General features: G+C 34.9%; 6 protein-coding genes across 11 annotated transcripts; 4 read left to right on the forward strand and 2 right to left on the reverse strand.

Moving 5' to 3' along the window:
• Positions 1-7879: 7879 nt before the first annotated feature.
• Positions 7880-8929, forward strand: LOC119633793 (eukaryotic translation initiation factor 3 subunit K). The gene is made up of 3 exons (XM_038027540.1): positions 7880-8067; positions 8125-8564; positions 8620-8929. The coding sequence occupies exons 1-3, from the start codon at positions 7997-7999 to the stop codon at positions 8772-8774; spliced, it is 666 nt and encodes a 221-aa protein (XP_037883468.1). The 5' UTR covers positions 7880-7996; the 3' UTR covers positions 8775-8929.
• A 113-nt stretch (positions 8930-9042) lies between these two features.
• On the reverse strand, positions 9043-10595 carry LOC119633503 (TATA-box-binding protein). Its single transcript, XM_038027093.1, has 4 exons — positions 9943-10595; positions 9740-9885; positions 9431-9674; positions 9043-9374 (listed from the first exon to the last, which is right to left on the reverse strand). The coding sequence occupies exons 1-4, from the start codon at positions 10357-10359 to the stop codon at positions 9096-9098; spliced, it is 1086 nt and encodes a 361-aa protein (XP_037883021.1). The 5' UTR covers positions 10360-10595; the 3' UTR covers positions 9043-9095.
• Positions 10596-10825: 230 nt separating this feature from the next.
• Positions 10826-13901, forward strand: LOC119633501 (kinesin-like protein Klp68D). Of its 2 annotated transcripts, XM_038027091.1 has the most exons (3): positions 10826-10921; positions 11133-11844; positions 11906-13586. In XM_038027091.1, exons 2-3 carry the CDS (start codon positions 11180-11182, stop codon positions 13584-13586), a joined length of 2346 nt encoding a protein of 781 aa, XP_037883019.1. In that variant the 5' UTR covers positions 10826-10921; positions 11133-11179. The 2 variants fall into 2 exon arrangements, with proteins under 2 accessions (XP_037883019.1, XP_037883020.1); XM_038027092.1 differs by lacking the exon at positions 10826-10921 and having other exon boundaries at positions 11180-11844; positions 11906-13901.
• A 62-nt stretch (positions 13902-13963) lies between these two features.
• On the reverse strand, positions 13964-14687 carry LOC119633504 (trafficking protein particle complex subunit 4). Its single transcript, XM_038027094.1, has 2 exons — positions 14513-14687; positions 13964-14456 (listed from the first exon to the last, which is right to left on the reverse strand). Exons 1-2 carry the CDS (start codon positions 14685-14687, stop codon positions 13972-13974), a joined length of 660 nt encoding a protein of 219 aa, XP_037883022.1. The 3' UTR covers positions 13964-13971.
• Positions 14688-15528: 841 nt separating this feature from the next.
• On the forward strand, positions 15529-16663 carry LOC119633671 (probable cGMP 3',5'-cyclic phosphodiesterase subunit delta). The gene has a single exon (XM_038027341.1). It carries the CDS (start codon positions 15771-15773, stop codon positions 16248-16250), a length of 480 nt encoding a protein of 159 aa, XP_037883269.1. The 5' UTR covers positions 15529-15770; the 3' UTR covers positions 16251-16663.
• Positions 16664-21109: 4446 nt separating this feature from the next.
• LOC119633753 (zinc finger protein 30 homolog) lies at positions 21110-27471 on the forward strand. Of its 5 annotated transcripts, XM_038027465.1 has the most exons (4): positions 21110-21296; positions 21361-21584; positions 22825-24052; positions 24155-27471. In XM_038027465.1, exons 3-4 carry the CDS (start codon positions 22831-22833, stop codon positions 25180-25182), a joined length of 2250 nt encoding a protein of 749 aa, XP_037883393.1. In that variant the 5' UTR covers positions 21110-21296; positions 21361-21584; positions 22825-22830; the 3' UTR covers positions 25183-27471. The 5 variants fall into 5 exon arrangements, with proteins under 5 accessions (XP_037883393.1, XP_037883394.1, XP_037883392.1 ...); XM_038027466.1 differs by lacking the exon at positions 21361-21584; XM_038027464.1 differs by lacking the exon at positions 21110-21296 and having other exon boundaries at positions 21311-21584.
• Positions 27472-27945: the final 474 nt, after the last annotated feature.

The raw sequence follows: 27945 nt of genomic DNA on the forward strand, positions 1-27945 counted from the left end.
AAATTCTATTAGCGACTTTAGTCCTTTGCACACATGATTAATTATTGAGTAATTTTTGAGTACTAAAGTTGAACACAGAGATTTTTGTCCCTCAAACAATTTTTCTCTTTCTCTTTTTCTTTTTTTGCTTTTTTTTTTTGCTTCAGTTAAGATTTTATTAATACTTTTTTCTTTTCTTTCTTTTGGCAAAGGCAGAGGATGATGGGCGGGGGAAGGGGTGGAAAGAGGCACGATTTTGTTTCAACTTTAAGCTTAACACTAGATAGCATTGCAAAAAGATGGAGAAGGTTTTCTTGCCTCTTTATGTCGCACACAAGTTTAGACAAATGCTTGGATAGGTAGGTCTTCTGCACAGTGAGTATGTGTGCCATGGCTACAACTCATGAGAATTCCAGTTTGTTCATAAAATTTTGCAAACATCATATCATGCACTCATGTACATGTATATATATATATATATATGCATATGGGTTTAATATAGAAACTTTAGATTAAAATATTTTCAAACAATAGCATTATTATGGGACTTTTGTTCCAACATATAACACATATAGAAGAGATTTATGAAAATTAATAATATATTTATGTGATAGCATGAAATTTGGTAGATTTGGATTTAGTTTCATGTGCCTGCTACATACAAATCCATGTAAAGAACGAGCAAATGTTGCTCTTAAAAAAATGAAATAAAGGTTTAAGTCTTTAACTGCGAGTAAAATTATACAGTGCAGAATATTTCTTCATGATTTTCAACTTCTCGACGAATCGACCGAATTTAAGTTCTAGAGGCAAATTTCAGACCGATATTTGTTAGATTAGATAGAAGTGTATTGCAACGTCCTTTTTTGAATATAGTAAAATTTTGTCAAGCTTTTGTCCTATCTTCTCTAAATAAAGGATCATTGTTTCAAATAATTTTACGTTAAAAACATGAACTCATTGTTTCACGTTCCTCTAAAGACATTGCATTGTCATATGATAAGTTTTCGCGAAGAAACAAACGATCATTTGGTTCGAAGTACTGCGAGGCCGAATAACTCTTGTCATCTTGTAACGTCCATATAGTCGACTGCTGTCTACTTTCCGCTTCATAAGCACCTATAGATGACACGTCACCTTTTAAAATCCTATATATTTCCTTTGAAGCAACATTGTTGCGTTTTTTAAGTATCTATTTGCACCAATCGGCACAAACATCTTTTTGAGACTTTGTGCAATTATGTTGGATCCAACGAGAACAAACCTTTTGCACCGCTAAACGATGAGACAACATTTTAGAAAAACAAATTTTCGTCGACTAGTACGATTGTTGTTGGTGGGCGTAGATCAGAATTAAGTAATCCGAAGGGATGGAAGCAACGTCACGGGTTTCGCAAATAAATATTCCCGCCTTTTCGCAGATGATCAATTTTATATTTTTGTTGGGGACAACAATGATACAAATTTCGTTCGAGTTCAATTATTGGTAAACAATTGTTTCTGGATTCGATAAAGAAACAATACTCACTTCTGGAGTGGACATAAGCTCTGGCCCTAGGGATTTTAATGTCGCCACTTTCGAAAAAGAAAGTGCGGCCTTGCGGCCAAACAATATTTCGCAGGCTGAGTTTGGTAGACTTATAGGTGATAAACAGTCAAATTATAAAATGGAATGAAGTCGGATTGTGTAGTGATATTTCCGTCAATTTTTGAACATGGATCGATTCAAATGGATTAATTATTGTTAGTAGCGCTTAAAATTAACCGTTTCATAAAACTTTAGCAGTTCATGCCTAATCACTGTACTCCTTACAGTCAAAAATGGAAAAAATTGGCCATGCCCACGCAAAGTTACAATAGATTACATTTTATTTTTTTCATTTGTTTGCGTATTTATCATAGAGCAAACAAGACAGAATATTTAAATTTAAGGCTATCTTGTATACTCCTCAAATGAAGAGATGTTATCTGCCTTCAGAATGGGTTACTTTTACAATGAACTTGGTATGGGTGTCAAATAGAAGAACTTGGAGAGTAGAATGCGAAAAGCATAGTGGTGGGGGAGGGGATAGACGAGATTCGAGATTCGCCCCCCGGGCTGTTATTTTTCTATTTTAGTTGAGTTTCAGGTGTAAATAAATAAACATAAAAGCATTGGTTGATCTTATAGTCCGTAAAATACGTTAAATTATTTTACCAAATAAAGGACTCGGTTCTAAGAAGAGATGGCAAACAGCAGATGAAGCCACTCGATGAATATTGAAATTGCACCAGACTTTTCTGACAAATCGCTTACTAACGCTCAACACGAAATTAAAGAATTGAAGTCAATCACAATCGCACAATACTTATTATTATTGAAAGAAAGACGCGTTTTTTTTTTCAATTTGCTCCTATTATAACACAAACGATTTCATTGTCTTGTATTGCCTGCCTGCCATCGGTTATAGAGAACATTTGTAAATATTTGTTTATTTTAACTCTTTACACTGATATTTCAGCTTTGATTCTCTTGTCTTCGCTTGTGATCGTTAAGTGTTTCTTTTAACAGAGTAATCAAGTAGGACGTTGCACACGTTTAAGCGAAAACGTGTAAATCGAAAAATTCTCTTAACGTTTAGTAAACACATCTGAATCTCTAATTCTTTCTCTCGCCCTTTCTCCTTCTATGCGCTAAAGATAAATACAAGAAGACATTGTTAATAAAAAACCAAAAAGGGAAAATCTTTCTTTCTCAAACATTGTTGTTGAGTTGAGAAATAGTCTAAGAAAAAAAAAAACAATTTACCTTAAAGAATATAATCACAACAACAACGACAAACATATCAATAATTACATCTGTAACGCTTATACGTGTATGTATGTATATAAAGATCCTTTTCGGTACAACTGAAAAGTGAAAAAAATGAAAAAAAAAAACAATTAAAAAAATCTCATATATATACGCATCACGCCGCTCGGTTGAGCATCAATAAATCTGAAAAAGAAATAAACACAAAAACATGTTTAAGTTGTGAAACTAAAAATTTAAATGTGCAATTATGAAAATCTCTTGTTATCCTACATATTTTTTGGGATCACAAGCATAGACTTGAAAAGAACAGTTGATCTTTGTTATATACCTGGCAAATAATTGTTACCTCAATTGACCATAAAAAAGAGAAAGCAGGAACTATGTCTTTTTGCGAAACGCTTAACAAGAAAAACGAAATATAAAAATGAAAACAAGACTAAGACCAGGATTATCTGTTGTCTGGATTTGTATATATTACCGCATAACAATTAAAGCCTACAGATATACCGATATATTCAATTCTTTTTCGATCCTTTAGTAGAAATTTCATAAAAAATACATGCATATGCATATATGTTTGTAATCAGTGTGCGAACCAAAATTGTTTTAATCGTTACTGTCCTGTTCCCCTATTTCGAATATTAAAAAAATCCGAAAAATGTACGGCTTCTCTAGTAGGCTTAAGGCATTTAAAGTTCAAACTCGGGCATCTAAATAATTTCGTTCCTAACTTGCCATCCATAGCAGCAGACATATGCTATGTAAACATTGAATGCAAAAGAAATCCTGACATGTTCTCTGGCAAAGCCTATTCGAAACTTCGCGGCTTCTATAACTATTACCAAAGAAAATGTGTACAGTAACTTCAGTCTTTACTTTGGACATCCATAAAGCTCATGAAGCGTTTATATATTCCTGAGCAATGCAGGATTTCACGCCGATCACGGAGCCGATAGTTTTAGCTGCTAACGTTTATCTTACCTCATTTCAAGGAAAAATAGACCGTTCATCATACTACTTGCAAATGTAAAACACCAAGACTTCATTAAGGAATGGTGATCGGAAAATATAAAAATTAAGACCATATTTTTACGAAGTAAATTTGTCTCTTATTCTTGATCGGGAAAATGCCATCACGATCGGCGAAATAGGCGCTTAAGTTAGAGAAGCAAACTTTATAGTTTTGTCGGCAAGAATAGACAATCAGATCTCGTCTTGTTCGAAAGCTATATCTACTAGTCATAGTAAAAGTAACTATATATATAATAATGGATCCACAAGATTACGCCTCAAAAGGAAGAGGACAGGCGTACTTCCCATATAATCCTTGGGCTCAAATTCGATTGAGCTAAACTATGCTTAGTCGCAACTATAGTCGGTGATCGCTTGATGAGGTCACGGCATTTATCAATTGCAGGTACATTCATCAGGTTGCGGCCACTCCTTAACACTTTCTCTTGTCCCATTTGTTTCTGATCGTCACCGTTTTAATCCACGTACAAACGACATCCCCCGAGTGAGTGCTCATATTAAAAAAAATTCGAGCCAGAACTTATGAAATTATATAATAAATCACTTAATAAGTTTCTAGGGTGACATATGAATGTCGTTACTATTGACGAATTCATATCATGAACCATGTCATGAAATGTTGAGACATTCGTTTCAGCAGCTTGTTGCTCTTTAAAGGTCACATGGATACGTCCTCTTGCATCTATCAAATCAACCGATAAACTTATTGAGTAAGGCATTATATAATATATATCATAGTCTGACCTACCTAACTTAAAAAAAAATGTTTTTTGAATGACGATCTTTTTTCTTACTTCACCTTAATCTAGCTCACGAAACGAAAATAATTATTGATGTGCGTTTAACCGTTATTTATGCTATTTTTTAAGCAAAAAGATGTTCGCTTTACTAATTGTGTGAAAAGATTTTTAATTCTGCATATGCCTCCTAACAAAAAAGAAATAAATAAATAAATAAATTCTTTTTTAAATCTTAAAATAGAAAAATCCGTAAGATTTAAATATTAAAAGTTTATCTATGCACGATTGCATTTATATAAACCCATCGGGATTAGAAACTTCTATAGTTGAAGAAAACAATCAAATGCAAAAATATTATTGCGTGTAAGTAAAAAAAATACAGGCTCAAACGCACACACATCTACACAGGTATGTATATACATAAGGGCACATATGCTGATTAGATGTTGTATTTTTACAGTTGGCCACTTGACACGGAACAACCACTTACTTACTCTTTCCCTTGCCACTCTTTTCGTTATGCCTGCCTCTCCCACTCTCTCTCTCTCTCTCTCTCTCTCTCTTTCTCTCTCTCTCTCACTCTCAATGCACGTCTCACTCGCTCCCCTTCTCCCCTAACGATTTGCGGGCCTGGCCGATACTGGCGAAGCGCGCTATCATATAAATGAAATCATCAAAAAAACAAAAAAAAACAAATATGAAAAAGGGTGTGAAACTGAAACCTATTAAAAAAGAAGTCAGACAACATAACCACTTGAAAATCTCGTTATCCTGTCATTTGCAAACATCAATGCATGAAGAAACGCACGCTGCCAATCATTCAACACTAAACGAGGCTAGCGCGAACGCATTATTTTCTTATCAAGCTGTCAAATGCTTATAATTGAGATTTTGTTTTTCTTTCCTCCTTTTATCAAGTGCGAGTCGAGCGGCGGTATCATAGAGTCACTGTATAATAAATTGCGGTGAATTCAATTAACACTGATTAGAGTAAAGAGAGAACGAGAGAAAAAAAAAAAAAAACAAGCATTTTAAGAACATATACCGCCCTCCAGCTTAACATTAATAATACGGAACTAGTTATGAGCTTAAGATTTATCTCTCGGTAAATCCTCACCGCCTACAAAATTTATTCACATTCTAATCATTTAAACTCATTCGCAATTATAATCTGCATTAATATATTAATATACATATATATGGCGTAGACATATGTTTGTCCTTGCTTTGGCATGTATATGTGCATGTGTGCGTGTATGTGTGTGTGTGTGTGTGTTAGTCACTCTTGTTAAGTTTGTATTAAATTTCAAAATTTGTTTTTCTTTCCCGTCCTTAAGTGATCTCATTGTTTTGTGTCCTCAATTTATAATTTAATTGAAATCCTTTTAAAAGTAATGAGATCCTCCCGCTCAGCATGTGACCAAACAACTCTACTTAGAAGGAGTTAAACAATGCAATACAATAAATCCTTGCAGTAGTTGCCTTCTTAGCCTTTTCGTTACATACTCACGCACCATATATGCGTACATCTGCCAAGACTTCTTCTAATAGTATGATGGTCTGTCTGTCTGGGCCTTTTTTTTTTTTGTTATTATACAAAAAACACACAATAGAGTGATTTCCTAGTTAAAGGATGCATACTAGAAAGTTAAAGGGAACTTGGCTTAACAACACGTATTAAATTTTAATCTTCTACTAGCAATTATTTGCTATTAGTTATGATCCCTATTGCACCGTTATCTTATCTAACTCACTCTCGCTCACTCCCATTCTTTACTTTGATGGTCTTAAGTCGGATCAATTAAAATTGCGATAGTAAGTGTATGGAAAAAGACATAAGTCTAGATTCCATGAAACATTTTTTGATGAAATTTAAGGAAAAGAAATAAAAAGAGATTGTAGTGGGCCACACCCACCCCAACCATTAAACATTCTACACCACTCTACTGTTATTCATATAACGACTGCTCCAAATACGACTTTATGTGATTATTATATGAGAAGTGTTCGAAAAATGGGTTCGATTCGAATCACTTTCAGGGCCAAAGCACGTCGGTGCACCAAGTTTCATCAAAATACCTCAAACATTGCAATTTGTAAGTTGAACATAAGGTTACAACGCGGATACATGGGCCGACAAACTTTTTTCTGTTTATTACATTTGACTCAACCACAAAGCGATAAAATTTTCGTATCTGGGATTCTGAAAATCCAGTGAGTGATTTTGGAGAAACGAAAGCATCCGCAACGTTCCACTGTCTGGTGCGAGTTTTAGGTTGGATGGTCAGGCAGCAACAGTTAATAGTGTTCGCTATCATGACATGATAACCGAATTTTCGGCATGAGTAGCCAAGTAGATAAGAATCACGACAAGTCAGAGTTCGCGAATTTAGGTCTAAACGCGTTAGAGCACATTTGGTCGCAGCTATAATGAATGCTCGGTCGGTAACGGCACAACACGTACTGATTGAACATGCACCCGCGTACGCAACTAGAGTTTTGATCAAGTTTATAAAAGTGCATGACTTCCGCAACTTTACAGAAATCAAGTAGGGATCGAATTTAAGTCGGTTTTTGGGACCTTGAATAAATTTCAAGTTCGTTGAAATCCGAGAATTCAGAATTCGGATGGAATATAAACGTTATACATATTGTTAAGTGAAGCATTGGCGGCAAAAAAATTTGGTGTGGAAGGTGATCAATTTTTTGTTTTTGTTAGAGACAAAAAATCTCTAAGATAAAGAAATCATGACACAAACTTCGGCCGAGTTCGATTATTAGCAAAGAATTGTTTCTGGATTCGGTACAGAAACAATACTCACTTCCGATGTGGGCATAAGCGCCTGTCCCTGGAGACTTTAATGTCCCGCCTTTCGAGAGAGATAGTGCGTCCTTGTGGCCAAACCATATTTCGCAGATTGACTTTTGTAGGCTTATAGGTGATACACAGTCAATGGATTCACCGGCACATTTGTGATCTCCTGCAGAGAGTTTGCAAATATATTACCGTAGCCCTCTATCTACAGCGTACACAAGCCTAGGAAGAGAATCACGTAGTTGAAAGTTAGCTTCCGCTTAGGACCGCTGAATGCAAGAGCGAAAATTATCGAGTAATCACGCCTACAAAATTTAACTGTCACTTGGATTTGAAAGCATAATGAAAGCTAACTTTCAGCTACGTGATGATTCCTCTCTATTTTTCATACGTAATTACCTCCATGGAAATAAGAGTGAGAGAGAGAGAGAGAGAGAGAGGTTTTATCCACAAAGTCTTAACTCTTATTGCAAAGAAGAATATCGACAGAAAAATTGTATAAAATGATGAGTTGGCATCTCTAACATATTCTGGTTTATGTTGTTCAACGATTCAGGTGTTATTTTGTGCAATTTGTTTGTCATTTATTATTTTCTTGTTTTGTGAAAAATTGGAATACATTTACTATTAAACAGCATGCCACATATGGTGACAATGGAAAATGGTCAAAGTCAGACCATCCAAGAAATGTTAGGTTGCATTGAAAGGTAAACTATGCATTTAATTAAATTGTAAGACCATAACCTAAAATTCATAATTATCAGATACAATCCCGACCATTTGAAGACATTGGAAGCATACGTTGAAGATCAAGCTAGAGGTAATACCTACGATTTGGAAGCTAATCTAGCCGTTTTGAAGTTGTATCAATTCAATCCACATATGTTGAATTTCGATATTACTTATACGATCCTCTTGAAATGCTTAACTAACTTACCACACACTGATTTCGTCATGGCCAAATGTTTGTTGTTGCCACAACAGATGAAAGATGAGACGGTTCAAATTATAATTAATTTAGCTGATATATTAGAGCGAGCTGATTTCACTTTATTCTGGCAAAGAGCGGAAGTTAATCAAACTTTGTTCCGACATATTAACGGCTTTCATGATTCTATACGAAAGTTTGTATGCCATGTCGTTGGTACTACCTTCCAAACTATTAGGAAGGAATTATTAAAGGAACTATTAGGAGGTATCGAAGGTAAGTAAATATTGAATAATAAATAGGAAAGATTGTAAGAGCCGTAATTTTTTAGATTCAACTTTGGATCAATGGATGAAAAAATATGGTTGGAAACATCAAGGAAGCTTAATATTGATAGCAGCACAAGACGACAAAATTAAAACCAAGAACATTACCGAAAAGATTGAGTTCGACAACCTGGGAGGGCTGATGGCTCAATGTTTGTAAAAGCCGCCTATTTCTAACGTATTATGCACGAAAAGTTTTGGTTTTTTTTTTGAGAAATGTGTAAAATACGACTCCGCAACTACTTGTACATAAACTTTAAATGTATCCATCACATTTAAAGGTATGAAACATCAGTTGTGCAAAAGATCGTATAATAAATACTTTATAACAAACTATTCCGGAAAGCCAAAGTTTTTTTTACTCTAGTTAAATAAATATTTTCACTAGACTCGACAAATAAATCTCTAGGAGAACACAGACTTTATTGGATTAGAAAGCAAATTTCAACGGGGAAAAAACAATTAGTACCGAATCACTCTGTTAAGATTGCTTTTTAAATTTTTTCAGAATAGGAAATATTTTATCAAAAGCTTCGTAGATTTCAGTGCGCACTTTAGCTCCCGTCAGTACCACTTTGCCAGATACGAAAATCAAGAGTACAATGCGAGGTCGCACCATGCGATAAATAAGGCCCGGAAAAAGTTCAGGTTCGTAAGAACTGAAATTGCAATGGGTGAGCACCAAACCTTCCAGCCGTATAGGGAATTTAACATCGCACGATCCGACCATATTTTGAATTTTAAAATCCAAGAATTTAGCCTGAAAGGTTAACTATGTGACAATATTTGAAATATACTAACATTAAGTGGACTTACTGGAAATCCCAATTTTTGTATAATACGCGCATATTTGCGGGCAGCCAGTCGGGAGTCATCTTCACTTTTAGCTCCAGTACAAACCATTTTACCCGAAGAGAATATCAAAGCAGTCGTTCGAGGCTCTCTGATACGCATAATTACTGCCGCAAAACGTTTGGGATTATATTCGGCATTACGAGCATGCAAAGCTATCTTTTTAAGATCCAATTTACAGCATAAATTAACAGTAGACACAATATTTCTAGTAAATGATTTTAAGAGAAATTACGAACACAACATTTGACAAGGAGACATAGTATAACATACTGTAATTGGGGCAATATTCCAGGATCTGCGGAACCCGGTGTCATTGGTGTCATAGGTGTCGCAGGACCCATGGTTTGGTGTATTTTACTTAAACTTAAATTTTCAGGACATTCGCTCATTGGAATCATCGGTGACATAAGGCTTTGCTGAAAACAGACCGTTTTGTTAAGCATTTGTTTGGCTTATTGCAAACGGTGGCTTACCGGTGTTTGTGGCTGCATCAGTAATTGAGGGGCATTAGCTACGTTGCTAGTGCTCGCGCCACTACCACTACTACCTCCACCACCACCGCTAGCACTACTACTGTTTGTTGTAGAATTTTGATAAGTGGACTGATACGGCTGCATTTGTTTATGTGCAGCGCTACCATTGCCGGTGTTTGTCGATGGCGTATTTCCAGCCCCCATTATATGATTTAGGTCATGACTATATATATTGTTGCTCGTCGTGCCATTATTTCCTGTGTGAAGTGTGTGACCATTCCCAGTATTCAAGCCACTATTATTTGCCGCCGATGGATGATAAACAGGATTCGCTATAATTTGTTGATCGGCTTCCATTTGATGCAAAGGTGTACCAATACTGGGTATAGAAAATCCGGGACTCAACATTTGATCCATATTGATTTTATTTTTGTTTTTCTTTCACCCAAAAGATTAAACCAAGTTGTTAGTTTAAAGCATTAAACCCGAGTTTCTATCAAGGCTGGGATCAATCAATTTGTAATACTTTATATGCGAGGACACTAAAGTCTCAATTAGGCTGAGGATGTCGTCTTAAACCTTTTAAATAAATTTCTCGTCTTTTTTTTGGAATTTTTACTAATAACAACGAACTGCAATATATTTTTTACGCCGCTTAGAAGGCTTGCCAGGTTTTTTTTATTCTTATTGTTTGATTACAATAATTCGATTGAAAAAAGCCGGCAATCATGAAAAGCGTCTATTGTGATTTGTTGTTGTTAAAAAATAAGAAGACGAGATACACAGTGTTAGATGTATAAATTTTTCCAGTTGGTGGTTGTTAAAGAAAATTAAAAAATTGATTTTTATCAAATAAAGTACTGAGAAAGACAATAAAAAATGTAAAATATTTTCATAAAACTTTTCAACGGCGGCATACTTTTATAAAACAATTATAATAGAAAGCGTATAAAATATTGGCTTAAAAAAAGCAAAAGCGGTGAGTAATGTTTTATTTTTGTCAGCTTTTTTTCATAAGCACTCCAAGGTCATACGCAATAACTTTAGGTGCATAGGGTTCACTAATTGCGTCCGCTAATTCTAGCGTTTATAAATATAAGCATCCATTCATTAATATAAATAATCGTATATTTGATTATTGATTTTTACCATTTATTTTTCTTTTCCTTTTCAATTGTTTTGTTTGACAGTTGTTACGACAACCACAAACTAGACGTAGAAATCCTATCGTGTTACAATGAGTGCTAAAACAAGAAGACCTGGTACCGCAGGTAATCAAACACTTAATGAATGCGTCCAGGTAGTCGTAAGATGTAGGCCCATGAGCAACCGGGAGCGTACAGAGGGTTCCGAAGAAGTTGTCACCGTTTACCCGAATCGTGGAGTTATTGAAATCGCTAGCATTTCAGACTCTTACAAGGAGCAACGCAAAATGTTTACTTACGATGCGGTTTACGACGCCGGAGCATCCCAGACTACTGTCTACAATGAGGTTGTGTTTCCTTTAGTGAGCTCCGTGCTTGAAGGTTATAATGGTTGCATTTTTGCTTACGGTCAAACGGGTACAGGAAAGACCTTCACTATGGAGGGTATACGCGGCAACGATGAGCTCGTCGGCATTATTCCAAGAACGTTTGAGCAAATTTGGCTGCATATCAATCGTACCGAGAATTTCCAGTTTCTGGTCGATGTTTCATATTTAGAAATTTACATGGAAGAATTAAGAGATCTATTAAAACCTAACTCTAAACATTTGGAAGTAAGAGAAAGCGGTTCTGGTGTTTACGTGCCCAATTTGCATGCTATCACCTGCAAAAGTGTAGACGACATGATGAACGTGATGAGAATGGGTAACAAAAATCGTACCATTGGCTTTACTAATATGAACGAACACAGCTCCAGGTGGAAAATGATAGAAAATAAAAGATCGAATAAGATAATAAAATTTTTTATTTTGTTTCAGATCTCATGCTATATTTATGATTAAGATAGAAATGTGCGACATCGCCACGAACACCATAAAAGTGGGAAAATTGAATCTTATTGATTTAGCTGGAAGTGAGCGTCAAACAAAAACTGGGGCCTCCGCTGAAAGATTAAAAGAGGCGAGCAAAATCAATTTGGCTTTGTCATCGTTGGGCAACGTTATATCGGCTTTAGCTGAGGGATCTCCCCATGTTCCCTATCGTGATTCAAAACTGACCCGTTTGCTTCAAGACTCTTTGGGGGGTAATTCTAAAACCATTATGATTGCAAATGTTGGACCTTCAGCGTATAATTATAATGAAACATTAACCACGTTGCGATACGCTTCGCGTGCTAAGGCCATACAAAATCAACCGGTTAAGAACGAAGATCCACAAGATGCGAAGCTTAAGGAATATCAGGAAGAAATTGAGCGTCTCAAGCGTTTAATAGGTTCTAAGCAACTGCAACAAAAAGTAGAAAAACCAATTAAAAGAAGCTTGAAAAAACCAAAGATAGAAAAGAAAGAAAAACTACGCCGTGAATTGGAGGAAACAACCCCTAACCACTTTACAGTTGAAAACGATCCTGGAAGAGAGGAAAAAGAAATCGAATCAGACAAAGAAAACGAAGTAGAAGAAGAGGTGGCAAAAACTAATGAACAGCTGGAATGTGAGCGATTGGAGACCGCGAAATTGGCTGCTAAACTTGCGGAGCTCGAATCTCAACTTGTGCAAGGCGGCAAAAACTTACTTGATACTTATAGCGAACGTCAAATTGAACTGGAAAAAAAGTTGGTGGAAATAGCGGAGCGCAAAAAACGTGAAATTGAGATGCAGCAAAAATTGGAATTGCAAGAGGAAACTACTTTGGAAATAAGAGAGACAGTGACATCATTGGAGCAGGAAGTCGACTTAAAGAAACGTAAACTTTCTAAATGTTATGCTAAATATTTGGCGTTGCAACAAGAGCTAAATGATTGCAAATATGAGCACAACCAGGATTTGAGGGAGCTGGAAATGGCCCAAAATGAACTTGTCAAGGAATTAAAACGTCAATTATTGATTATTGACAACTTCGTGCCAATAGAAGTGAAGCAAAGACTTTATACCCAAGCTAAATACGACGAAGAACAAGAAGAATGGAAATTTTCAACTTTACCTCTTAATTGTGATGGAATTTACAGCAACAAACGACCAGTGTCTCATCCCCAAAGGCGTCGACCCATCTCAGAATATGCTTTATTGGAAGCCAAGTCCGGTTCGAATGAGGCAGCCTTACGTTTCAAAAGTGAAAACATAGTATCCTATGAATTGGAAATGCCATGTCGCACAACTCAAGAGTACCGATCTCCGAAAATCTCTGCCTCTTTACAGGCGGTACTAGCCCAGGCCATGCAAACAGGAGATGATATTGATATAGTAGACGCACACACAAATTCCATACGTAGCCGACTGGAGAGCATAATTAATGCCAATGCCAGTGCGGCCACGGCTGCGACCACGAATGGTCATGCATTGAACAACTCAAGTTCAAGGAATACAAAATCTACCCGTAACATTAATGGTGTGTCCTCAACAGCTGCATTGGATTCTAACAGGAGACCACCAACTGGCCGTTCGCAGTTGAAAAAGCCCCCTTCTGCTTATCCCAAAGCCAGAGGTCTAATTAATAAATGAAGAGGTCTAGTCAATAAATGAAGCTATTCGTCACGTCTTTATTCGACTTAAAAAAAATTAACTTACTTTTGCTGTATTATCACGTATTTATTTTACCACATAATTCGCGTGCATACCATTGTCACGTCAAGGACACTTAACATTCTTCTAAAGCATTTGCTCATTGCTTCCTTTTTTTTTCTTTCGTTTTTGTGGTGCAATTTAGTATTAAGTTTTTATATTTATTTTTTGCTATATTTTAAATAATTTAAGCTTTTTAATGAGTTTCTTCTAAAGCACAAAATATTAAGCATAAAAATATACAAATGACCACTCCCACAAATTACTTGCCGTTTTTAATAATCAGGAAGGAAAGCATGGTAGTAAACATAAATTTATTTGCAATCTATTTATCTAAATTATTTATTCCGGTTTTTTCTATCATATCCAACAAAAGTTGTAATTTACTATCAAAAAGTTCGCAACGTATTGGCATTTCTAATGAGTAAAATGGATTTTTAAGAGCATAGTCCGAGTAAAGTTCGTAGATTTTCCGTAACAAAATGTCCATGCCAACCAACCCAGTTTCACTAACTACTATAAATTTGACGCCAGTTAATGTTTGAAAACAATGCAACGTAAAGGTATCTGTTTCAAGCAATTCTATTCCCGAACTCTTATTCTCGGGACTTAGTTGACTTGCAATGGCAAACAACGGATAAAACATACTCGCTAAGAATATCTTTTCATTGGTGGTCATTTTAGGACGACCGAATTTTAAATTTAACGGATAATTATTTGCAGTTTCCAAAAGAGTTTTCACATCACGGCCATCTTCTAAAGTGGCACCATTCACCGCCATGCCATTTACAGCTACCAGTATATGGCCGACTAAATAGTGAAAATAGTGTAAGGTGACATTACAAACAAGTTTCATAGCAACTTACCATTAATACCATCTTTACGATTGAAGACCACAGAAACTTTTTTGGGACTATAATCCAAAATAATATCTAAAGGATATGTGAATGTTTTTTCATGTTCAATACGCGGTACGTTGTTATCCAAATTAAATATTAGACCACCAGATTTACTAACAATATAAACTCCGTATATAATCATCTTGAATGTTAAACTAAATCGATTTGTTGTTGTAAATAAACAAACAAGAACTGTCAGTTGTTTTAAGCAGCTGTTGATATTCGTAGCTCGTTCACATTAAACAGTTTTGAAGAGGACGTTTTTTTATCCTAATTTTACTATTATTCGTATTTAAATCATTGCTAATTACATGGCTTGGCATCTCTGGTTATGTTATTTTGTTCTGCTATATAATAGGTTGGAGGGAAAGCTCCGTCGTATTTTAGGTAACCTATTCCTGTTTTGTAGAAGTTCTCGTCCTTGGTGTTAAAGTAGTCAGCAACTGCCTTAGAAATACTTTCAAAAGACTTTTTTTTCCCCTTAGATAACTTTGCAGAGATCTGAACAGGTAACAATTAGATGGTGCAATGTCGGGGGAATACGGTGGGTGACTGGGAACTTCCCATTAATTTTCATGTCCAGTAATTAGCTTGTCCAAAAACGGCTCAGCGCTGTGCTTAATCAAATGTGATGAACACATTCTAACACGATCAGAGAAATTCTTTTCCGTTAATTCATGTGGAACCCAAACACTTTGCTTTACCACAAACTCAATGTGATCGTCTCTTATGTGAGATTGATGACTCTAAAAAGCTTAACAGACTTGTGGGTGATCAAACGTGCAACAATGTCTTTTTGAAAATGACTCGAGAAGTGCGGCATGGAAGAGTCGGCTGAACACTCCGTTTTTGGATGCAGAAAATTTGAAATCATTAGGCGGCCTTTTAATATTTTTAATATGTGCAACAATCTGTCTGAAATCTTTCGTGCTGGCAACAACGCTCATCTCAAGCAGCTGACTTCTTTTATCAAACATAATTTTCATTTTAATTCAACATTGACCTAACTAAACAATAACTAATCAATTAATACATCATCATATTTCGTTGACAACATTTATAAAAGCACAGAATAAACAAATAACAAAAGTTCAAAACTCTACTGGATGGATTAGTGTTATTGTCAACAGGCTCAATCCATTCATTTTTAAAAAAACAAAAAATAAATAGCTATTTTACGGCAGATTTGGAAAAAGAGGTTTTATATCCACAAAATATATAAAAAATGGGATCCAATGATACTTCTGCAGAGTCTAACGAACAAGGCGATCGGGGCGAGAAAATTCATAAAGGTTTTCAAATCAATTACATGATTTTAAGAGATGCTGATACGGGGAAGGTCATTTGGCAAGAAAACAAAGATTTCTCATCTCCTGATATTGAACATGAAGCCCGTGTACCTGTCAAGATATTGGATTTGAGAGCAGTTTCACGTGAAATTAATTTCAGTACTATTGAAGCAATGGAAAATTTCCGATTGGATCAAAAAGTTTTATTCAAAGGACGTATAATGGAAGAGTGGTTCTTCGAAATGGGCTGGGTAGGAGCAAACACAACGAACACTTGGCAGTCAACGATTGAAGCTGCTCCAGAATCCCAAATGATGCCCGCAAAAGTTTTGAACGGAAACGTCACCATACAAACCAGTTTCTATGACAACGATACACTCATAACAAAGTCTGTGGTGCGCTTGTATTACATATAGATTATTTAAAAATGAACTGACGATCATCGATAACGTCATCACTTTTGTATTCGTATACGTAACCCCCACGTACAATATTTAACATTTGATCTCTACAGCCAACATAAGAAACAAATGCGGTGCGGGACGTTAAAAAGCATACAGCATTATTTCTAAAGTTTGCTAATTTATTTTAAGCATTTCTCCATATACTTGCAATTTATAAGCATTTGAATTTTTGCCTCCTTGATTAACGAATAGCCGCTTACGTTATGCATACAAATGGTTCTACATTTTCTTAAGTGATAAAAATAGATTATAGTCTTTGTTTTTTCTTTTTGCTAACATAACGTAAAATACTAATATATTCACACTAGTATTAAGTTGCAAAAAAAATAAATTTAATAAAAATATATAAATAAACTGTTAACTTTCAAAGCTATACATATTGGCAGCATAAGATCAAGACAATACTGAGCATTTATGAGGCAACTTTTTTTTTTGCGATATTACCAAACACTCTGGAAATCTCTCCAATAGAGGACTTTGTCGTAAGTGCAACTTTTTGAAAATTATTTAATGTCTACGCAGGTCTCGGACGTTGTATCAGCGTTCTTACGTCCATGTAAAATGAAAATTATGGATGACATTATAAAAATCGTAAATCTCTTACGGGATGTTGCGATATTTTCAAAAATTTGGAGAGTGAATCAAAGCAACACTAGCATTGTGGAAGCGGATATTGATAAAGTAGCAAAAAAAAACATTCATTAAAAAAATTTTAAAATAATTGCGAGCCTCTACGAATCGGCTCGTACCTGAGCGCAGCGTAATGGATGTGTGTCCAATCGGGAAGTACAGTGCCTTTATTGATTGAGCGCCCACATTATAGTTACGGCGAATGTGGCTGAATGTCATCAAAATGAAGTGGCATTGCATCAGACCCTCAAAAAAGCACCTTGAACTCAGACTCATCATCGGCCACAGAGGCTGTAGCTGATGGCACTTACTATAACAGTGTTTTGAGTTCTTTGTGCAATGCCAACACTACAGCAAAATAAATAAAACAAAAATTATTACAATAAAAAAGATATATATATTTCGCACCTCAATTTCTCACACTAACAAAAATCGAACATCAATTTTCCACACTTTAAAAGAAACCGAAGCGTTGCAATTTATTGAAAGCAACTCTGTGCTCTCCATTCTGCACACATGTTACTTTTTTTTATAAACCTTGTAAACGAGAAAAAACAGCTAACGGTTTTTAAGGAGAATCAAAGCCATTTTATAAATGCAGAAATAAGTTGTGCCAAGCGATTGCAAAACAAATAAATATATTATAAAAAGGAAGGGAAATACCAAATAAAATTTTATATTGCATTAAAAATTACTATTGTGTTAAATAAATTTAAAATATTTGGTGAATCTATATTTTATATATTGGCAAGAAGACCCATCCGAGATTCATACAGTTTCCCTGGGAGTCTCGTTGGTGTCTTATAATCTTGGTATATTAATAAACTTTCCGTCTTTACTGAAGATACGATAAAAGACAAAACGTTTTGGTCAATTTTTAATAATGCCATATAAGTATGTTTGCTGGAAGGTATAATGAAAAGAAAAGTGAAATCCATACACTGAGACAATTTTTTTTATAAAATCTGAGAGAATTTATAAATTCTCACGCATACCAAAGAAACAGATTTTTACTTGGATCTTCAGTTTTTAAACGCGCCCTGACATTATATACTTTAGAAAAATTCTTCAAAAAGCCTAACATGTGCAAAATAACTTTACCAATGCCTAAATATAGTAAATGATTACGATTAACATTTCATAATTTGTTTGGTCATATCTATCCAATTTGCAACAACAACTAACTTTTTTCATATCTATTAATATTTTTTTTTTTTGTTTACTTTTCTAATCAACTAAGTCATGCTTTAAAGTATTATGTGTTTGTTTGGTTGATTTCCTTTGTTAAAATGCAAACAAATCGGTAAAAGCATATATATTTAACTCCATATTAACTGTCTGCTCGATGTTAAAATCATAAAGTAGATGTTAAATGCTATTGGAGGTAATTAAAATATTTAGCCATGTTTTGCATAAATATTGTGTTGTATGTTCATTTATGTAATATTTAAATGAACGCAAGCATATGTAACACGATTACAGAAAAGCAATTAACACATATACGTACATTACAAAAATCAAATTTATTTTCTGTTTGGATTTTGATTTTCGCAAAAATGTCTTTTGTTCAATTAAGTAAACAGTGAAGTTTTGCTGGAATCGGTTTTCGTTTAAGTAATCCTCCATTTTGTCACTGTTTTGTCTTTTCTCCAGAGATTTTCTCTTTAAATCCTCAAGCATGCAGTTATACTTATGTGTTTGCTTATTAATTTATTTAAGTATGCATTTAGCCAGAGAATAAATTCTAGGACTAAGTCTTCAAGCACTAGCATCTAAGGCTTTCGGCTTTTATTGAAAACTCTAGCTCATTTGAGATTTGAACCCACGACCATTGAGTTGCTAGGCGAGACTTTGCCTACACGGCTGCTAAGGCGGATAAGTATGTATTTATGCAACAATGATACAAATGAACTCCTCCCTGTTTTTCATAAATTGACAAGTAGTTTGCTTTAAAAGAACTGTTACAGTTTGATGATACCTGCACAGTGTTCCTTTTAAAGCAGAACTCTTTTGTATTGTGTTTTAAATTAAAAAGAGAGATTCCAAAAAATTGTATAAACAACCAAAAGCCGAGTTGATAACATTTAGTTTATAAGATTTAGCATGTATTGGAATTTGACAATTATTTATTTTGATACCATGGAAAAAATTTCGGACAGACTATGTTGTCAATTATTTAGAGAATATTCCGACTTTTGAAGCGGTGATGGACGTAGGCTATGCAAAATACTGTGTAAGAGGTTAGTTGACCAACTAACAATGCAATTAGGTATAGTTTGAGAAGGGTGGATAGAAGACGGGGCGGTCAGCCAACAATGGTAGACTATATTTGGTACGCGTGAGAATTGGGATTGGCGCGAGTGGTGAAGACGATGACGGGACAAATACGTGACAACAAAAATGTACGGATTGAGACTGACAGCGAGGAAGCGGTAAATAAAGTGACTGATAACGAAGACAAGTTAGGTTTTCTAGGATTTGACGAAAAAGAAAACCTGTTGACAGAAGTGGAGGATAAGGTAGCGGGGGAAGAAAAAGCGACGGACGTGCAGGAGAGACTTGAAAACAAGCTGCGATTACCTTCTCATCAATAAAATGAATTATGAAGTTGAAGAAGGGTCCAAAGAAGAGTTCACACCGTTCGAGCTCGATGGGGAGGTGATTAAAGATCTGCACACACTTGAGCTGTATAACAACGAAAAGAAATACCTGCAGCTGCTCACGGCTGCGTTCTTCTATTTCAGCATAGATAACTTCCACCAGCAACGTAAATCAAAAGGAAAATCAGGTAAAGAAGGACGCAAAGGTAAGTTTGCATTTACCCTTTCTTAATATTATGTGTAAATTGTTCACTTGCTTTTATTTCATTTTAGATTTTAAAAAAAGCATACGCACTATTGCTTCAGCAGAATGCGATACTTACATAAGCCAATGGTAAGTTTGTGATCATCTTCATAAACAAAATTACGCCAGCCATTCGACACAATTGGCAAAGCGCCTATCACGATGCCTCAAGGGTGGTGTGGAGAATCGTGATAAAAGATCGTAAACAAAATTCCTATACCACCCGAAATATTTAATAATATTTAATACGGTTTTGAGGTTTAACTCTGTTTAATTTTGACATGTTTAAAAATGTTTAATGATGTTTAAGAATGTTTAATAATGTTTAATAAGCTTTACTATGGTCCATAGTCTCCACGTGCCCGCTAGCATGATAATGATAATATTGCGATCATAAATGTGCGCTTTCTCTAAGTGACAAATTCTGAAGGAAATAAAAACCCTATAATTCTCTACATAATAATATTTAGAGAATTATGCACACTCGTCGTAGGTAGAATCCTGATTAGGCAATTGAGAAAATGATCATGCGAAAATGCTAAGCCAGCAGCCAGAGGAACGACGGAGATTAGTTTCAGGATGACGTTTTGTAAATTATAATATATATTGCAAAAGCAAACTTGGTTTAAATAAATGTGTCTGCCTGCCCGTTCATAGCGCTAATACAAAAAGAATCTTATGTAAAAGTGTTCCGAAATGAGTTCAAATTTTTGTACACATAACGAAGACTTCTAATAGAGGCGAGTGTCTGCTGTAAGACTTCATTCCAATAAAATGAAATTTTACTTCAATTCGGAAAACATTTTGTGTCTTTCTTCTTTTCGTTTTCCCTCCTTACCTCTTTTTGGTACGTTTCATATATAGATTACCAGGATCAATTTTTAAATTTATGACTTTCCGAACTTCAAAGAATTATTTTCATTATTAAGGTTTTCTTTAATCAGTGGATGTAGGCTTCATTCTGAAGAAGATTTCATTTTAAAGAAATATTTAAAAATTTATAAATTTGATAAGAGTAAAGGAGATTAAAAACAAAGATGATTTAAAACAAACGTGATCGCAATAAATCTCTGCAAGAAACTCTGTTAAGTCGTAAGGAACCCGTTAAAATGTTAAAGCAGCGTAAGAAACTCTGTTAAAAAGCAAAGCCGTTGGTTAAATACCATTTTGATAGTTTTGCAAATTTAAGTTTATTGCGCAAAAATAAAGTAGCTTCTGGCAACCCTGACAAAAAACTCTTGCATTGCTTATATCGTATATATAAGAACTCCTAGCGGTGAGAACGTAACCAAAGGAAAATTGTAAATGTCAAAGAAGAAATACTGAAATATATTTTTTAAGAGAAAAATTATTTTAAGAAAATATAAAAAAATCTTATATAAATTCAAATTGAGAAGAATAAAGCCATTAAATCTGTTTAAAATAAGTTTTTATCAAAAACAAAAGAAAAACTGCAAGAATTTTATTTTGCTGCAGCGATGATAAACAGTAGAACAGAAATGTAGAAAAAACAAGATAAACAAAGTAAGCATCTTTAAAAAAAAAAAAATAAATAAAGACAGAAGTATAAAACAGTTTTGAACAACAGCTAAAGTCGAGATAATGGAGAAATCGAGCACGGTTCACGGTTTTTCAACCACCTTACCCTTCCTTCGCTCACAGCAAGAGTGCCAATCTCCAACATAGCGTATTAGCAATTAGTGTTGTTTTACTCGCTTGGCGTCTTGGTCGAATCGTAAAGTGGTATATAATGAATAAGTGGTTGTACATGTAATTTGCTTATGGGCTTGGAAATTGTCCGTCGCTCGAAACGTGAGTTCAGCATTTCGAATTTTTCAGTGATTTGGCTTGGATTAAGTATTTGAGTGTGTGTGTGTGTGTATGTGTGCATTTGTATGTTATATGTACTATATACATATATATATATATGTAGAGTTTTTCGCGTTTATGCCTTAAAGAAAAATCAAGTTAGCACGCAATGTATGAATTTGCGTTTTTCTTGTTGTTGTATAGCGTAGATTGTGTTGGGTCTGTTTTTGGTAGTCTTGGAGGTTCGGTTAAGACTCTGTTCTTCTGTTGCATGGTATAACTCTGGCACAGCAAGGTAGTACAATTAAATACAGAATGCGCGACGAAATTTTCTTGTGTCTGTATTTTTGTTACCATGAATATTATGTTGTTGTTATCGTTGTTATTTCAACTTTATTGTGCTTGAATGATTTCGGTATATGTATCAGAAGATTAACTCGGCTTTTGGTTTTTGGCTGAGCGGTACGTTTAGTTTTATGCATATGTTTGTCAAGGCATAACTGAAAATGTTGAGCCTCTCTTTGTGTGCATTCCTCTCCTGTGTAAAATTGCCTGCCAGTTTGCCCAATGTCTTCCTGTTGAATGCGAATCTAGTTTTCGACGTCATTTTTTCCATACATGATCGCTGAGCTGATAGGCTTAGGCTTAGTTTGTCGAGTTGTACACCGATATATATGCTCTTGTTCATGCACATCACATACCTGTGTATGTATATGTAGGCATCATTTGTCGAGTGCTTAGTCGAGTAGAAACAAAAAAAATGTTTTTTCTGCTCTTGCTTTTTTTTTTTTGTCTTTATTCAGTCAAGTCGTACTCTGTGCATCAGTGTTTTTGCGTTATGGTGATGCAGTGAAATCCAGTTGTGTTTCGAGAGTTGCTGGAAAACAACGTAAAGGAAAATCGCTGTTTTCTTTTAGTTTTGGATTTTCTCAGGCGATAGCTCGCACATAAATAGAAACCCACACACGTACAAATTTACGGGTTGCGTGTTGCGCGACTTTTAATTAAATATCGCAAATGAATGTTCAGTTGAGTATGTGTGTGTATATATAAGCATGAGTAAGTGGCCCGAATTCAATCAACTTTATTAACTGGCGTTTTTTTTTTTCTTGTCTTGATGAAGTTTTTTGCTTGCAAAGCAGTATAAGCGTTTCTCGATAGTCCTTTGCACAGAAATTAATTCCTTCCTTTCTTGAGTTTTTTAAACAATTTTTTTTCAAATATTGCTTTCTCTTTGTTTTAGAAGGCAATGGAAATCCTAATGAAAGTTAAATGCCCGTCGTCCTCTACAAGCGGCGATTCTGGACATTCCACTTTAAAGATTGTCGATCATCACCATCAATTGCATCAACAGTATAACTCGTCGAGCTCTGCTAATGTGAAAACTGCTCATCCAATTCAGCAAAATTTAATGCCTTCAGCTTCAACTTTTATATCAGGCAATAACAACTCTGATTATTCTCTCGCATCATCGTGTAGTGACTGCTCTCTCGGTTATTGTTGTAACATGTCTTCGTGTTGTGTTACTTCACCTCCTCCTCCATTACGCACCCAAATACCGCCGGGACCACCTCTGGCACCGCCTACATCACTTCTTCCTCCACTTCATCACTTTCCTACGGAAGAAAATGCCTCGTATGAGTACGAAGAGCCTGAAGAGAATTTTGTATCAATTGATGATGTTAAAATAAAAAACTTTCTTTTAAAGATTGGTCAGAAAAAGCAACAACTACAACAAGAAAGCCATTTACAAAGTGCTCCACGACCTATAAAAGAACCAAGAATAACCAAGATATTCTCGACAACGGGTGATGGCGTTACGCCAGCGCGACCTGTTGTTTATGAGATAATCGAGCTGGACGATGAAGAGGAAAGGGAAAGACTAAAACGTATAAAACAGCAAGCAGAAAAATGGCAAGCGAATCGCCGAACCCCTTCGCATTCAGATATAAGCTTAGCAGTACGACAAACCAAATCCTTGGATATTAGTTTAATTCCAAAATATCCAGAGAGTGTAGCAAACGTCACGTCTATGAAAGTGAAATCAAAAAATACGAAAACTGACACGTCTAAGCAGAAAATCGTCGCTGAAATAGACTTACTTGACAGTAGCAGTAATTCAACCAACAACGATGTTTATAACGACGATGATGACTCTCTTCCTCTGGTTGCCTCTGCTGTTAGTTGCGAACTTCAGTGCGACGACGACGATGATAGCAGCGACAACGAGAGACTACAAAGTAGAATTTACGCCAACAAAGCGAGGACCTTGGACCGTAAAAAGAGTCCGGATGAAGTTGTCGTTTTAGGTTCGGATGACGAAACTAACGATCAGGAACAAGATAACCATTTACTTGTGCGCTGGAGTGACTACAGCGATCAAAGAGAACGAGTGTTTTTCGAATGTTTTTTGTGCGGCAAAAAAGTTCAATCCAGTTATAACTTGCGACGTCATATGATGATTCACACTGGTAAGTAAAAAGTTTCGGATGTTACCACAATAAGCTTTAAGTGCGTGTTCCTAATTTCTTTATCGTTTATCGTAATACTTTGCATGCATTTTCAATCTTTAGGCGAACGTCCATTTAGCTGCGATTTATGTGATCGTAAGTTTCGTGAATTCAGCGACCTGAAGAAACATCGACGCCGACATGCTAATGAAGCTAATTTTGTGTGCATGGTATGTCATGAGTACCCACCAATCGAAAATGATCCCACGCGATGCATTAATTGTTGTACACAATCAAAGAATGCGGTAATAATGGCTGCTATGAGATCGCGCGATTCAAGCTCTCCACCTGAAAAACCATCACAAAACTCAAACAATACCAGATTAACAACGTCAGCAGCAATTAAAACATCGCCGAGTCGAAACTTTACACCCAATTCAACTGTAAGTAGTTGCACACCATCACCAGCCTTAACGCAATCGCCGAACATGATTGATAGTCAGGCAAACACAAATCCTCAAAACGGTACTGTGCAGGAAGCTCAACATCTATTAGATAATATACCGGCTGTTCATCGGCCAGGTTACAATCAATTGGGCATGATAACGCGTAAAGAATTTCCTTGTCCGTTGTGTCATCGGGCTTTCGGTTCACGTCACAATTTGAAACGTCACTACATGATACACACAGGGGAGAAACCATTTAGTTGCAGCCAATGTCGTAAACCATTTCGGGAATATTCCACACTTAAGAAACATATGGTTACGCATCAACGGGATCGTTGGTATAAGTGTTCACGTTGCCCTCAAAAATTTCGCGATTTCTTGCAATATACCGAACACCGGAATTCGCATCCTATCGAAATCGACGATAATGATAACGAAACGCCATTCGTATCGAACGAAGTGAGTCCTTGCAAAAAATCAAGAATTATGCGCGATGATTCCAACGACGATGATTCCTCATCTGACGAGTGGCTGGAATGTTGTGAATGCGGACAACGTTTCACCGAAATCGATAATTACAATGAACATTTGAAACAACATGACTCGAAAGCGCAATTATACGAATGTTATATCTGCAAACAACATTGTAAAAATCGCGATGATCTGGATGCACATTTGGACGGACATGAAGAAGACACCAGTTAAAAGTGAGGGAATGTAAAAGAGAAAATATATTTTCTTTACTTGGTACTTAAGCAGCAGATAAGAAATTTTTATAAATCTGAAAATAGGTACAAATACGTTGTGGCCTCCCCAAGACGATGAAATTGTAAACTATCTACTATGATATTTATCCAGACTGTTTTTTTTAGTATTCTTTCTCCTTGAATTCGTCGTTTAAAAAGTAGTATAGCATACCACCAAGTCGTTAGAGAAAAAAACATTATAAGTAGCCTTCGGAAAAGCAATTGTGTTCACTGGATATGCTCGTCGGCATTTGAAGTTTTTTTCTTTTTTTTTTTACTTTATTTCATTTCAATTAACATATGCTGAAAGCATGTCTTGAAAAATCAGTTGAAATTCCAATCGACCTAATTGTCCTGCTGTGGAATTTCTAATCTTGATGCAATGTTTTTGTTAAACCATGTTCAATGGCAAATCTAGTACCGTATCATCCTTGGCTTAGTTGATGAAGAAGTAAAAAAGCATAACAGGAATTGTGAACGAAAATATGTGCAAGGAATCAAGAAATGGGAGTCACTCTTTTACATACTATTCAGAAGTAGTATGTGGAAATGCATGCAATGGTTAAATAGCTCCCTTAAGTAGAAGCGCTGCAAATTTATCTATTGAAAGTCTGAAACATTTTACCAAAGCTCGCTCTCAGCTTTCTCTTCAAGATCATATCGCAATTGATTAAACAAGTGACCTAGTACTTAGATAAACGATTGGAAATATCAGCTTTCCGATTAAGGTCTATAAATGAAGCCATCTCTATTTTTATTAAAACTCCCTCCCCCCGCTCTTTTTTTCCGTTGACTTTTTCACGGACATTTTTAAAAATGCTACAGCTCTGCCGAAAAACAGTAAAAGTTTGAGAACTATTCTGAATCATTTAGAATTGGTTTGTGTGTAAAATTTTGTTTCTCAGAGATCATGGCTTACCGAGGGACGAACTATGCTCGCTTTTCCTTCCATTTATAATACATAGAAGTATAAATTTTTTTAATCCCACAATGCATATGTATTTCGGATTAGAGTAGTATCCAGAGTCAACTTCGCCAGAGCGCTTTCTCGATCTGAATTTGACTGCGCACAGCCTTAAGATGAAAAATTAAAATAGAAAAGTGGAATCTGGAAAATTAACGTGATTGATCTATATAGAAATTAATAGCATGTATATTTATCAGCAATTTGAAGAAGAAGAATTATCCGGGACTTCAACGAAAAGACGAGCATGACTGATCAACGTCATAATGGGAAGAAAACGACAAGTTAAATGCCTTTAAGCGATACCGCCAGCTAGAAATCGAGTGCCATTTCAGTGCAAATTGGCGAACTGATGCGCCCAAAATGCAAATGAATATCTCGCTAAGCTGTAAGCGGTCGTTTCAAAAAATCAATCCTAAGCAAATTTCATTCGATCATTTATTTTTCTACCAAATCGTTAACCTTAATAGGTAACCTTTGATAATCGTCGAATTTTCTCGAACTCATTTTTCATTGAAATAGACCTCATTTATTTTTTAAAACCACTTTGCTGAGCGTATTTTTTTTTTTTTTTTATTTATTTTTAATTGTAGTCTTTGAATCGGAAATGATTTATTTTTTTACAATTTTGAATTTCATGACAACATTATGGAAATGAATAGATTACGGATGTTTAAGATAACTGTTTTAAGGAAGAATGCAGTTATATTTATATATTGAACTTTTTTTTTTTTTTTTAAATAGTTTTATAAAAATCGTCTAAAATATAAGAAAAATTTTAGAAGGGATATACAAGTTTTTTTTTTTTTTTTTGTTTTTTTTTTCTAATTCATTTTCGAAATGAGAAGAAAGCTTTTTATTCTTTGCATACATTAGCCATAATAAAAATGGTTAAATATTATAATACTTAGATAAATGAATTGAATTTTTTTTTTTTTTAAGTTTATATTGAAAAATTGAATTGAAAGTTATGCTAAGAGAAAATATCAGAATGGAAGACTACAATGCATTGTACGTGTCTCTTCTTTGTTTTTTTACATTCCTTCCCACACACGAATCGAATACAAGCATTCCCGAAATGTTGCATTTTTTTTTTTTGTAAGTAATAAAGTATTATATGAGATTATGACTTAAATTTTCTTTTTGTTTTGTTTTTTTTTTTTCATATTTTTCTTTCTTCATTAAATAATTTATATATTTAGGTGTTAAACGTTAAGAAAGAATATCCTTCCTTGTTAATTATAGTGCAATTGTATGTGAAAAGCAAAGAAAAATATATTAAAACGCATAAAAATTATTTGCATACGTTTTAATTTAAGGAATTGCTTTAAACCGTGCTTTTATTATATATATCTATCCTCTTTATCTCACTACTATCTCTATCTTTTTCTCTCTTTTTATGTGTTATATAAACGGATAAATGCACTACAGCGATTTTTATGTAATATTATAAATAGATAAGTTATTCAATTGTATATATATTATAGATTTTCTCGAAATCATTCCGAATAAAAAAAAGAAAAAAACAAAAAAAAAAAAAAAGAAGAAAATAAGAAGAAAAAAACAGGCAACAACAAACGCATTAGCATTTAAAATTTTTTGCATTTTAATGTCGACTTGATATTTTGGATTAATGGTTATATTAAGGTCTAAAAGATATTAAACAGTTATTATATATATTTATAATAATGTATATATGCATGTGTATATATATATATATATATTTAAGCACATATACATACATATTTATGTATATAA

The sequence above is a fragment of the Glossina fuscipes genome, unplaced genomic scaffold (genome assembly GCF_014805625.2).
Source record: "Glossina fuscipes isolate IAEA_lab_2018 unplaced genomic scaffold, Yale_Gfus_2 2, whole genome shotgun sequence".
NCBI lineage: Eukaryota > Metazoa > Arthropoda > Insecta > Diptera > Glossinidae > Glossina > Glossina fuscipes.

Excerpts from the sequence above, each read along its gene's own strand:
- LOC119633793 (XM_038027540.1), top strand. The coding sequence starts at position 7,997 with ATGCCACATATGGTGACAATGGAAAATGGTCAAAGTCAGACCATCCAA. Across the intron at positions 8,068-8,124 it reads ATGTTAGGTTGCATTGAAAG|ATACAATCCCGACCATTTGA; the intron begins GTAAACTATGCA and ends CATAATTATCAG. Across the intron at positions 8,565-8,619 it reads ACTATTAGGAGGTATCGAAG|ATTCAACTTTGGATCAATGG; the intron begins GTAAGTAAATAT and ends GTAATTTTTTAG.
- LOC119633503 (XM_038027093.1), bottom strand. The coding sequence starts at position 10,359 with ATGGATCAAATGTTGAGTCCCGGATTTTCTATACCCAGTATTGGTACA. Across the intron at positions 9,886-9,942 it reads TGATGCAGCCACAAACACCG|CAAAGCCTTATGTCACCGAT; the intron begins GTAAGCCACCGT and ends GTCTGTTTTCAG. Across the intron at positions 9,675-9,739 it reads GGAATATTGCCCCAATTACA|AAATATTGTGTCTACTGTTA; the intron begins GTATGTTATACT and ends ATCATTTACTAG.
- LOC119633501 (XM_038027091.1), top strand. The coding sequence starts at position 11,180 with ATGAGTGCTAAAACAAGAAGACCTGGTACCGCAGGTAATCAAACACTT. Across the intron at positions 11,845-11,905 it reads ATGAACGAACACAGCTCCAG|ATCTCATGCTATATTTATGA; the intron begins GTGGAAAATGAT and ends ATTTTGTTTCAG.
- LOC119633504 (XM_038027094.1), bottom strand. The coding sequence starts at position 14,687 with ATGATTATATACGGAGTTTATATTGTTAGTAAATCTGGTGGTCTAATA. Across the intron at positions 14,457-14,512 it reads TCGTAAAGATGGTATTAATG|TCGGCCATATACTGGTAGCT; the intron begins GTAAGTTGCTAT and ends TTCACTATTTAG.
- LOC119633671 (XM_038027341.1), top strand. The coding sequence starts at position 15,771 with ATGGGATCCAATGATACTTCTGCAGAGTCTAACGAACAAGGCGATCGG.
- LOC119633753 (XM_038027465.1), top strand. The coding sequence starts at position 22,831 with ATGGAAATCCTAATGAAAGTTAAATGCCCGTCGTCCTCTACAAGCGGC. Across the intron at positions 24,053-24,154 it reads TCATATGATGATTCACACTG|GCGAACGTCCATTTAGCTGC; the intron begins GTAAGTAAAAAG and ends TTCAATCTTTAG.